General features: G+C 43.3%; 1 protein-coding gene across 1 annotated transcript; it reads left to right on the forward strand.

Annotated features, from left to right (window-relative positions):
* The first annotated feature begins 5,766 nt into the window (after positions 1-5,766).
* On the forward strand, positions 5,767-13,046 carry TM4SF18 (transmembrane 4 L six family member 18). Its single transcript, XM_084640193.1, has 5 exons — positions 5,767-6,203; positions 7,957-8,046; positions 8,729-8,871; positions 10,955-11,135; positions 12,663-13,046. Exons 1-5 carry the CDS (start codon positions 6,027-6,029, stop codon positions 12,675-12,677), a joined length of 606 nt encoding a protein of 201 aa, XP_084496319.1. The 5' UTR covers positions 5,767-6,026; the 3' UTR covers positions 12,678-13,046.

Below are 13,046 nucleotides of genomic sequence, written 5' to 3' on the forward strand. Positions count from 1 at the left end.
TGATGCACAATAGCATGTACAGCAGGTGTAGCAATCAAACCCTATGAAAATAATTACTTTAAATAAAGTCTGATTCAGTTAGCAGAGAAGTCACTCACCCGATGAGCAATCAAAGTCTTTTGGTAACAGCATCTGCTCCCAAGGGTTTATAGGAACAGAAGGGGGGCTCTTGCAACATTGATCAATATGGTTGAGAAACTGACCTTGGAGTTTACCAGTTTTGCCTCATACCACATATAAAACAGCTACTCTATGTTCTAGCATCACAACATGCTAAGGAAGAAGCCAATTTAATATGGTATCTGCAGAACTTAGTTTGAGTAACAAGGCATCTGAATTGCAACGTTTACTCCATTATTTGTGCAGACTAAGTTCTGGGCATGAAATCGCATTTTCAGAGATTTCGTGCACAGAACTGGAACAGAATATAGCTGGAAACAGCAGCAAATTTGATTACAAACACAGATGGCCACTTTTTACTATAGGCTTCAATTTAAAAAAAAGCAGATGCTGTCAGGTTTTCAACTAACCATTGAGCTCTGTCATAAAAATTCAGCTTGTGGATGAGACATGCCTTGCTTTAATCAGCAATGTCCCCTTGGGTCACTAAGGAGCAGCCTCGATGAAGGACGTCCCGTCCCATCCAATCTTGTTAAGCAGCCAAGATCTGCAAAGTTTGCTATTGACTTCAATAGGAGCAACAGCAGGCCCCAAGACAGTGTAGGGTATCTGGTATTAAGACAGGGTGTAAATGAGGGATCCTCAGAGACCTGTAAGAAACACAGAGGATCCTGGAGAAAGGAGACAGAATAGGGGAAAAGGAGGCTCACATCAGAGAAGGTGGAGAGAACGGTCTAATCACAAAACTAGTATTGTACACCTTCCTTCTGTGCTCTCCTAACTATTTTGCTATTGCTGCTTTGAATGGTGCATAAACCAACCAGAGAACAGAATCAGCTTTAAAGAGGACCCCAAAGGGCAAAGTTTGACTGAGGCCTAAGCAGCTCATACATTTGTTTGCTTTAGGGAGCAAAGGGAAAATATATCCCAAAGTATCCTCACATCCCGACCTCCTGAAGGTTGTTTTTTATTCAGTACAACTTCCCTTTTTATGCCCTCAACCCCTTCGTTGGCTCTTATGAATTAATTTCATAACTCCTCAGAAATGGACAAGATCCCCAGCCTCACCCCCCTGCCCCCAAAATCAAGGCAATTATTGTGGTGTCCCTAATACCCTGGAATGCTCAAATGTCTAAAGCTGTCTGAGTAATGCCAGGTAAGGTTGGGCAAAAAGTCTGTCTGTCACAGTGACACAAACAGTTGGTGAATATCAAAAAGGGTTTTGCAGCACCACATTTTATGATGCCTCTTCAAGTTGCATGCAGCCGTTGGGCCAAATTCTGCCCTCAGTTACACGGTTGTAAGTGCAGAATTGCATCACTGATTTTCCTCCAGGCTTATATCAGTGTAACAGAGCAGAATGTGACCCGAAATCTCACAAAGCTAAATAATACAACTAAATAACATAACTGTTAATAGGAGAAAAGCATCAAAAGTTGAGTCTTAATATCCACCAGAGGGAGCCCACAGAAACCTCGTTCTGGTATGTAATGGGCAGAGCTGCCACAGGGTGTATGAGGACTTAGTTCAGTCCTATTTTGCCACCGTCGGGAATACTGCTCCATCCTTGATCTGTTGAACTAACAGGGAAAATGTATGCTGCATATTTATGAAAGCTTCCAGACAGCCCAGAGCTAAAAGGCTCTGAAATAGACTTCCAAGGAAGTGAGTGCATGCCTTATTGTTAAGGCTGTGAGTTTGACACGGAAGTCACAGATTCCATGACTTTCCGTGACCTCCGTGACTTTTGCAGTGGCCAGTGCACCTGGCTCAGGGGCAGCTCGAGCAGCCCCTGCGCCAGGCACACCAGCCACTGCTGGGGCACTCTCGGGCCACCAGCCCGCCCCCCCCCCCAGCAGCAGCAGAGTTTGGGTGTTGTAGGGGGCAGGAGGTTGGGGCACGGGATGGGGTGAGGAGCACTCTGGGCGGCGCTTACCTGGGGGGCTCACCGGAAGTGGTGACATCCCCCTCGCTCAGCTGCTATGTGGAGACGTGGCCAAGCAGCTCTGCAGCAGTCCGCCCAATGGGAGCTGCAGGGGCGGTGCCCTGGGCGGGGGCAGTGCCCTGGATGGAGGCAGTGCACAGAGATGCCTGGCCATGCCTCCGCCTAGCAGCTCAGCAAGGGGGATGTCATTGCTTCTGGGGAGCACCACCCACAGCCCACCTCACCCTGTCATGTGCCCCAACCTCCTGCCCTCTTCCACACCCAAACTCTGCTGCTGCTGTGTGTGTGTGGGGAGGAGGGTGGACCCAGAAAGGCAGGCTGCTGGCTCCACTAACCCCCCCTCAACACCAGTGGGGATCCCGAGTCACACACCACTGCCCATGCCCCTATAGCACCAGGGGGGCTCCTGGGCCACACAATGATGCCTGTGGCCCCCCCAGCACCAGCGGGCGTCCTGGGCTGTGTGCAGCTGGCCCCTGCCCCAGCAGGAGTCCTGGGCAGGGGTGAAAGTAAAATTGAACTCTTACTGGTACAGGGCTGGCTCTGCCCGCCCCCACCCCAGAAGGGGTGGGAACTCAGGTGTGAGGGCCGGGGCTGGTGGTCAGCATCCCCTAGCCAGCCCATCTGCACTGCCTGGCCTGTGCTGCCCGGGGCTCCAGCAGTGATTTAAAGGGCCTGTGGCTTTTAAATCTCTGGCCTCAGGGTAGCTGCTCCTTTTGCCCCCCCACCCCATTGGTGGCCCGGGAGGGGCAAAAGGGGCAACGACGTTAAAGCAGGGTCCTTTTTCGTGGCAGCACTTTAACATCGGCTGTACGAGCTGGTACTGGCAGCCACTTTTTACCGGTACCGCCTTATTTTCACCCCGGGCTGTGTGCCACCACCCACCCCCTGCAGAACCCGGGCCACCCTCCCCCAGCACCCACAGGGCCCCCTGGAAGCCCTCCCCCAAGTTTTATTCATGGGTATTTTTAGTAAAAGTCATGGACAGGTCATTGGCCGTGAATTTTTGTTTACTGCCCGTGACCTGTCCATGACTTTTACTAAAAATACCCATGGCTAAAACATAGACTTATTCATTGTTTATGTCATTTTAAATTGTATTAGACAAAACTCTAGAAAACATTCTGCAGAGAATATCCTGTATTGGCTCAAAGGTGGACCAGATAATTGATAGTTCCATAATTCTATAATCCCTAATGATTCCAATTATACTGCCCAATGCAATTAACTACTGGTTGGGAAATGTTCTGTTGTACTGTACATGAGAAATTTTTACAGCATTGCAAGTGTAAGCAGGGTCAGAATGAATGTTTCCCTGACAGCTAGCTGGGAGTGGGAGAAACTTTAGATTTGTTTATGCAAATACAGTTTGCTCCTGCTCTGCTTACATATTCAGTAAATACAGCGGTGTCAAAGTGATCAACTCTGGCTGGTGTTGGGTACAAATCACTTTAGTACTGAATGCAGGGGTAGTGAAATATGGTTACCAATGTTGTAATTATTGTAGGAATACAGGAAAGCAGGACTGTGCTTAACCTGTCCCAAATGAGGGGGCCACCCTCAGTTGAAAGAACCTTGTTAAGCCAGGGGCTCAAAAGTCAGAGCCCTGTGAAAGTAAGAGGGGTGGGGATAGGTATCCCCAGCCAGGAGACTGCAAAGCCTCAGCCAGGGTTCTCCCTAGACTGGTTTAACCTGTTCCTCCCCACTGTTAAAAAAATAGAGCTAAATAGGATTCATTAGGAACCTATTTGTTATGTTAAATACCCAATCAGGGCTGAAATCAGTTGTGGTAGGACTGTGTTTCTGCCCTACCTGCTGAGAGGGTTCACCAGCTGAGACAAGAAACTGCCAGAACTCAGCTCGAAGTCAAAAAAGCAATCGAGAAACTGTATCCTCTTGAAATTTCAGTTTATAACAATGTTGGTATGTTATATTGCTCTGACAAGGGGTAGGGGGATTCTAACCTGGTGGGAAATAACTATTTGTCTGTGCAAAAAAAGGAGAGCTAAAAATCACTGAGAGCTGAAATCACTTGAGATGAGGCAGTGTTTCTGCCCAGCCTGCAAAGAGCTGAAAATTAGAGACTGATGTGCAGCTGTCATAGGCAGAGAGGCAGGTGGCAGCAGAAGGTGACTGACAGTCAGCTGGAGAACGAGTGGCTGGTGCAACAGAGAGGTGCGATGATCGGCCAACGGAGCAGCTGGCAGAGAGGGGTGGCAAGTGTGTGCCCGAGCAGCGGAATGAGTAAGGTACCTCTTTACCCCACCCAGGGAGGGAGGTGAACTCTGCAGATACATCTCTGAATCTGGGTCTGCACTGACCAAGGACAGCAACTGTGAGTGGGGTGCTGAGAAGGGTTGGGCATGTGAAAGGAAATATTGGGTTGCTGGACTTAAGAACATGAGGGGAAAAGGACACTGCCCAACCTATTTAGGGGTGGGTCTTTTACTCATGGTTTATGTTTATGAACCCTGTTTGTGGTGTTTTTCCAAATTAATGCTGAGTTACTTTCCTCCTTTTATTAAAAGTTTCTTTTCTACACTCAGATTCTGTGCTTGCAAGTGGGGAAGTAATGCCTCTCAGAGGTGCCCAGGGATGGTATGTAAATTTCCTAGGTTACTGGGTGGAGGCCCGAGCTGGTTCTCTGTTGTATAAATGGAAAAGGATCCCTAGATTTTGAACCCGGCCCTAGTTGCTGCTGGCACCACCTGGCAGAAGGGTTACATAAGCTATTAGAGGAGATACCTCATTCACAGGGACAGGACTGCAAACAAGCTATGTTTTGAGTGAAGGTTTGCTGTTTTTAGTTTCCTGCCCACTCATTTGTAATTTCCCCCCTTCAAATAATTTTGTTTACAGATATTATATAAAGCTATTGCACAGGGGCCAATCTGTGCTGAGCTGTAATCCTGGCTTTCTCTGCAGCCACAGGTAATACACAGCCTTTCTACCTAGAGACTTCTATGGGCCCCATCACAGACATGAATACATTTAGCCTCACAAACCCTGAGGAGCATTATTAGCCTCACTTTACAGAGGAGGAACTGAAGCAAAAAGAAGATGAGTGACATGCCCAACATCACACAGGAAATCTGTGTCCCAGGGCCAAGAAGTGAACCCAGAGGTTTCTTAAGTTCCACTCTAGTGCCTTACCCACGAGACCATCCTTATCTTCTGTGTGCCTTGCTTTCCCCGTTGCTCAAGTTATTCTTCATAATTGATATTACTTAGCACTTAGAAACCCCAAACATACATATAGTAAGAAACAGCCCTAGCCCCCAAAAGCATACAATCTAAATAGACAGAAAAGACAAATGGAGTGGGGGATAAAACAGACACAGAAGTGAGCCAGGAATAGAACCCAGTTCTTGAACAGCGATACCGGCTTACTTCACAAGAGTGCTGTAAGATAACAACATAAAGTACGTGAAATATGTTAGTTCTAATAATACTTCATTGCCCCTCAGAACATAGTAAACTTTGGAAGGTCTCACAGTCCAGGGCCTACCTGCGAGGCATGTTGTGTGCAGAGTGCTGTGGACATTACTTTGTTAATATTTCTAAACCATGTGTTTTAGAAGATGAAAAAGTGATATACACATGCTTGATGTGTTGTTGTTATAACCCTGGGTTGTGTTCCTTCCTGATTCTTCTAGACACTCATTTGAATCTCAAGCTCCCCAAGGAATAGCCCTTAGAGGGAAACAAAGAAACAGTCACACGCTCCAGCACAGGAGATAGACTAGCCCTTCAGCCAGTGATATTTTGCCCTTTGTTCCACAAACAGTAAAGCACTTACTTTAGCACTGGGATTGTTTGACTGGAACCATACCCCAGCAACCAGGTTCCCATGAATACAAAATGACTGCATCAAAACAAGAAGGTGGCAGGGTTTTGCAACTTTAAAAGAAGTAGCCCTGTGTGGGCTTAGAATAGTGAAAGTATTTAAAGTCCTTAAGAGATGGGTTTACAAAAATGCAGAGGCTGTTTGAGTTGTCTGTTGATACCTCTTGCACTTTGGAGTATTGTTGTTAATATCCTGTTATACTTCCCTAATGGGAAAACTTCATACGCCACCAGTAACCAGCTCACCAACTACGTGTGGTATTTTGAAGGAATATGTTTCTCTGGTGTGATGGTAAGTGTCGGTTCTGTGGATTTTATTGAGTTGTATGCTAGTGCAAATGATGTTAGCACAATCACATCTGTAGGGATAACCCTGCAGCAAGGTGTGATTGTGTCATGATCTTGCTTTTAAAGGGGAGATTAATTATTTTAGCTAATTTTATAGGCAGTAAATTTGATCAGCTTTAAAAAATCAAGGGCATTGATCATGGACAGCTGAACAAAATTGGCATGTACGTGATTTTTTTTTTAACATGATTTTGGGAGGTGGGTTTGCATGCTTTTTGTCATATAAGCAAAGCTTGTGCAGTAGTGTGTGGGAGGGGATTGGCTAACCATCTACTTGGGTTTGGGAGTTATGCTAAAAGTGAAAATTCTTATATATGTAACTGCAAATCTGACTGCAGATACTGTGCATATTATACCACGATGTGCTATGGCCACTAATCAGTAAAGCTCTGGTGCTGTGTAAAAACTTAAACAAGTTAATCAATTACAGTCAGTGGCAGATCACGCACAGTAACTTTTTTCTAACAGATTTTTAATATTCTTATCTGTGGTAACATAGTCAAGGGTGCTGGAACAATTTGCATTGTGGGGGTGCTGAGAGCCATTGAACCAAACTGTAAACCCTGTATATGGTGAAAACCACTTCAAGCCAGGGGGTGCAGTAGCACCCCCAGCACCGCTAGTTCCTATGAACATAGTACACAATGTTAAAAAGCCACAGCCCTCTTATGTGTTTAGACAGGTATCTTATATTATTAATGTCAATTCTATTTGGTAGGGTCTTTCTACTGATACATTAAAAAGGGAAAGATGTAAAATGAATAAAGATGAGACCTAATTTTGAAACTATCACTGTGCATGTTCTACATCAGTCTGAAAAATGTCAAACTTGTGGTGATCAGAGAAAATTTACTGGAGGCCCAGAAACTCAAATGGAGAAACACTGATAAGCTGGAGGTTTGGGAAGCACCAACCACAAAAATTAGAAATACCCTATATAGAGATTTCAAAACTTCCATTTAGCACTTTTCCATTTCAGAGCCCTTCCATTGGGAGTTCATGAGAGTTACCATTGTCCTCATTTTACAAACAGAGAATCGAATAGCAAGAGGTTCAGGCTGTGTCTACACCAGGGTATTTTTACTAAAATTTCCCACTGTAGTTACTATTGGTTCAGTTCCAACGGTGGGATCATCCATGAGAGTCCTAGTGTAGGCAGAAATCCAGATGGCTGCTAGTATTTTAAGCAGATCTACACAACATGGTGCTTAAAATGCTGATATTGCCAGCACCTTGTCTACATTAGCACTCCTCCTCTTACCTTCCCCATTCCTCCAACCCAGAGGGGCCATCCCTTCCCTTCCTCATATGGCCCTTACCAGAGGCCCCTTGGATACGTTTTTTTTAAATGCTGGAAACTATTATGAACTTAAGTCCAAGATTTACTTGGTGAAATTACCCAACCAATGTCAAATAACTTAAAACTTTGAGAAAAGTCCTAAGCTGCATGTGGAGGAATGGCAGAGAGAGAAGTGAAGCTCATTAGTTCTTTTCTGCAAAATTTCCAGTCATGTCTTACTAGGGCCCTGACTCTCCCCTGCCATGTACCTGCAGCAGTCATATACTTCTGTGCAAAGTGGGTGTAAAGTGCTACCAGTTCAGACTGGTGGCATTTCACACTTACTGGGCACGGGCAGGAGAGAATCAGGTGCGGGATCTCCAGTTATTCCACTCATCTTACAGTCTCCCCCTTACAGATGCTTCTGTTAGCAGCACTTCTAATAACACTGGAGCGTGACACGTTCTACCAATGCTGCCAGAGCGAGAGCTGTAACAAAACGTACAGGGTGAGTCGTGGTTTTGTCTTTTGTTTCTCTACTCAGCATTCATTCTGAGTTCCCCTCCTCCCCCATTTCCCCAGCCAAACCTTGACTTCCTCTTTATGGCTAGTTCCTTCCTCTCTCTGTATTAGGACAGAACCCTGGGTGAGGGTAGAGAAAACCCCACGGGCCATCACAAGTCCAGTTGCTTCCTCCAACTGCACAGGTGAAGTCCCCAGGAAACAAAAGAGTTAAGGAAGAACACTGATGGCCTTGGACTGTTGTCTTTCAATTCTCTTCCCTGCTGAATTGCTCCTTCACCTCCTCACACCCCCTTCTTACATTAGATGGAAAATAAAGAATCTGCGTAAATGCTGATTGGGATGCAAACAAGTCTTATGAGTGTTGTAGTACCCTCCTGGCCTGCTACAATGCGTTTGCAAAAGTACATTTTAAAAACCAACGGGAATAAAACTGTCTTATCTCTGGAGAAATTTGGCATTTCCCCTGAGGACACAATCCTAAAAGAGAAAATGCTGTTGCCAGGGATGGATCTCACTGTTGTCCTGATCCCATTTCCTATTGAATTTTGAACAACTATGCCTGTAAGGTACAAACCTGGCAAAGGAGCCAGGGCATGTTGTTTGGTGGTTGGCTCTGATTAGGTGAAACCCCCATGCTGATAACATTTATTCTCTCTTCTATACAGAGTTTCATTTCAGTTGTGTTAGCCCTGCTTGGAATTGCTTTTTCGGGATATAATGTCATCATCTCTACTTTGGGCTTAGTGCAAGGCCCATTCTGCAATACTCCAGCTGGCTGGGGTTATATCTTCAAAGACACTGCAGGGGGGTAAGAAACATCTTTATATCTACTATAAGAAACTATACAGAAAAAAGATAAAAAGGTCCTTTTGGAGGTAATTTATAGATTAAAAATAAATTTACCCATTATCACAGCATATGTATTTTCTTAGCTTTTAAAAATCTTTGCTCCACAATGAATACTGCATATTTTAAATTTGTTTCTGAGCAGAACACACAAAGGAAAAAAAATTATTTGCATCTTTACAGAGAAAGTTTAATGTTCAGCTAATTTGGCTAATCTTCCAGTGAGATATCAAAGCTCCTAAGCATATGTGAAGTACAGATCTAGAACCTGTGACTGCTTTGAATGCAGAAGTTTGAAACCATCTCCTTTTCAAGGATAAGATTTTTTAATATGGAAATATTTCAAGTAAGATAAAGTCAAGTTCTTCCAACTTCCAGTGGAGTACACTAAGCATTGGACTAGTCATGAAATCCTAGATAGAAGAAGATGAAAAGCCAAATTCCTCAGCAAGTATGGGATTGTTCCCTAAAACAGTGGTTTTCAACCTTTTTTCATTTGTGGACCCCTAAAAATTTTTGAATGGAGGTGCAGACCCCTTTGAAAATTTTAGTCTGCAGACCCCCAAGGGTCTGCAGACCACAGGTTGAAAGCCATTGCTCTAAAATATAGGAATTACTGACTTCAGTTTAGAGAAGAGACAAAAGAAGTGGATCCTTATACACATGTGGTGTATTCTCTATTTCTATGTTATGGTGACACCATTGAGACACATACTAATAATGGTAATATTCTGTTGGGTTGTTGTTTTTTTTAATTCATAAATAAAAAAAAGCCTGATTTGAACATGAAGGGCCAGATGCCAAGTGAGGGACTCTGGATTCAGCCCAAACTGTGTAATTTATTAATAGAGGAGAAATGGAGGCCAGCACTGAACCTATTAAAAACCTCACAAATACGACTATAATGATGGTTCTTGGAACCAATAATAGCACCATGCCATCTCCAGTATTGCCAACTCCCACGGTATCAGGGAAGTGCTGCTTCTTGCTAATGGCTAGATCAATCCTATATTGTTCGTACTGTGCCATCATCACCTATATGAATGGCTGATACAAGTTAGAAGTTCTTTGACTGATATGTAATCTGTAACTCATCAATTCTAAAAAATAAAATAAATTCTATGTGCTAGTGTGAATAACGTTGCGTTCATTGGGTCGGTGGTTCTCAAACTATTTACCATCCAGCCCTTCTTTTATCAAAGGGAATAAACTCGGAAGGGAGAGAGTCAAGACAGCAATAGGGGAACTGCCTTCCATTTCCTTTCTTCAGGGTGAGGAGAGGGTAAGTGGTGTCTCCATCTGAGCAGCCAGGGAGAGGCATGCAGTTGTGTGCATTAAAGACTGACTTTTCAATCTGAAATTATCACACATGGATGGAGAGGGACATCTGACTCACGATTTCTGATCTCTTGAGGATGGCAGTACTGCATCTCCTTCACATTGTTATGATGATACAACAGAGAAGGTGAATGACATACTCTATAGGGCTAGCAGGGAGACAGAGGGTGGCCTGAGGCCAAATGGGAATAACAAATGGTGATACTCCCTTAGGCAGTGCCCCCAGTCACCACTCCATCCTCTTGTCATAGTGAAATATTATTTGGGCATTACTGATCTATGCTGGTTAAAAAACTCCAACTTCAGCTAAAGTATAATCAACTGCAGTTTGAGTGATACTCATGAAATAGAAGGGACCTAAATGGTCTCTGTTTAAATTCAGTTTGTATCATTAGCAGAAAATGCAGAACTTCTAACACTTCCATGACAAAAATGCAGTGAATTGAATTAAGAAGATGCATTCTGTGAATTCTGATCTGGCTTCTGGGCTCAGTTACACCATTGTAAATCTTGAGTAACACCACAAGGTTTGATTGAGCTACTTAGGATTTACACTGGTGTAACTGAGACCAGAATTTGGCTCCAGGACATCAGAACAAACAGGTTTTATTATTTTGTATGATTACTATTAGAATTATTATTATTGAGTGTTAAATTTCAAGGCATTAAACTGGTCTAATTTCCCCATTTTTCTGTTTCTCTGGTAGTTACCTCATTGCGTACAGCTCCTGGTCTCAGTGCACTGAACCCGTGCACGTAGTGGAGTGGAACATCATTTTATTCTCTATTCTCATAGCCCTTAGTGGACTTCAAGTGATCATCTGCTTTCTTAAAGTGATGGCCGAATTAAAACAGATACTCTGTGGGACCTACTCTGTCTTTATACAGGTAACAAAAGACCTTGTGCCAAATCTTAGGGTGGTGTAAATCAGCATTGCTCCATCAACTTCACTCATATGCCGATTTACACCAGCTGAGGATCTGGCCATTGTTTTTTATGAATTTGAAACATTACTTTCCTAATCTGATACCAGGCATTGTAGTCAAGTGCATTTAACAACATACTGTACTATTCAAATTCATCTTGCATTCCATACAACATGCAGGGATCCCAGGCTTCTCACTTAAACTCTTCTGATTGGGAATGTGGGGCTGTGAAGGTTAAATAAAATGACCCTGAAAATTAAACATCAGTACTTAATATAGAGAGAATACAGGACTTTGGTGTCGGTGAAGAGTGCTGAGCATCTACCTCCTAGGAACAAGTTCAAATTTGTCTTTAACATCAAGTGGGTTTCATAGCTGAGAGAGTAAGAAACAACCTAGTGGGTTTTGGCACTCAAGAACTTGGTATGTATTTTATGTCAATGTGCATAATGTTGTTCTGTGGGACATATCAGCAGAGCCCTATTAAAATGACCAAGAAATCCCTGTTTCAGAAGTGAGGGTTTAGCACAAAGGGCTCCTGGTCTACAACAATACTACAATAAAAAATAACGTTGAATGACCTTAGTTTAAATAGGTGGTGCCACTAGTAGGCATTACGGTGTGAAATAATATTTTCAGCATGGCAGCCAGAAGTTATAAAAGTGTATGATAGGTTTCATTGTCTGCTCTGGAGGCTGGGTAGAGCTGGAAGTGCTAGCTCAAGAATGGCCACATTCATTAGGCTTTCGAAGCCTTTTGTGTTCTTATGCAGACATTGTGGGCAGATCATTCAGCACAGCCTCCAGGTTGTTTTGCTTTTATTAAACAGCAAGTGATTGTCGTATCAAAATGCACTGGCAAGTGTTTCTAGAAGGGAAGGAAAACTCTAGCAAGTTTACATTGGCCTATAAAGCAAAAGCATCTGCTGACATAGACAAAAAACACATTGACTGAGCAGAAGTATAGAGAAACTACAAATCATTAGTTTGTACTTTATGAAATGTTGAAATCAACAGAATTTACATTACTCACTAGAAGTGAAACAAAGGACCATTCAATAAATAGAAGATGTCTGGAGTAAATGGAGATAAAAATCTCCTTTTAACAGCCTTTAATGGGAATGTCACTGTTTCAGGGATTTGAACTCCAACATAACACTCTGCTTGCCAGGGACTCAGGTAATAGACAGATTGATTTGCCTGGAGCCCCAGTACTGCTCCCACTGAAATCAATAGGAGCTTTGCTTCTGTCTTCACTGATGACACAGTTGGGCGCTATAGCTCACGATTTGTTAGTCTCTAAGGTGCCACAAGTACTCCTTTTCTTTTTGCGAATACAGACTAAAACAGCTGCTACTCTGAAACCTGTTTTATCTTGAGAAGCTCTGTTGATTTAATATCATGTGGATGTTTCCATTGTGCAAACTGTAAGTTATACTGAGAGTTAATGCTACAAGTCTCCTTGACTTCTTCCCATTTCCTTTGACAGCCGGGGATTATCTGAATGTAGCAGAGAACGCTTCATTGCCAGCCAGGCTTCGCTCCTCCAGTGTTTACTGTTCTACATAGCAGATCTGTGGGTGCCATTAAAACTAATTTTCCACGGATTTCTTTTTCACACCCACTTCTCTCATGAAATGTACTTTTAGATTCACTTAAATGGTTTTTGATAGCTAAAATATAAGCTCTCCCATGTTTTCTTAAATACGAGATCCATTTCTTAACCACAGCTAATCCTGAATGACAATGATAACGGTGTGTCTTTTGCTTTGCCATCCAGTTTGTGTTGTATGAGTGCTATGAAACTGCCTTCACACAGAAATCTCTAGTTTTCAATAAAGAAAGTGCTGTAAAGCTGCCATGCTTTCATAGA

This window comes from Lepidochelys olivacea, assembly GCF_965140295.1.
Source record: "Lepidochelys olivacea isolate rLepOli2 genome assembly, chromosome: 9".
Taxonomy (NCBI): domain Eukaryota; kingdom Metazoa; phylum Chordata; order Testudines; family Cheloniidae; genus Lepidochelys; species Lepidochelys olivacea.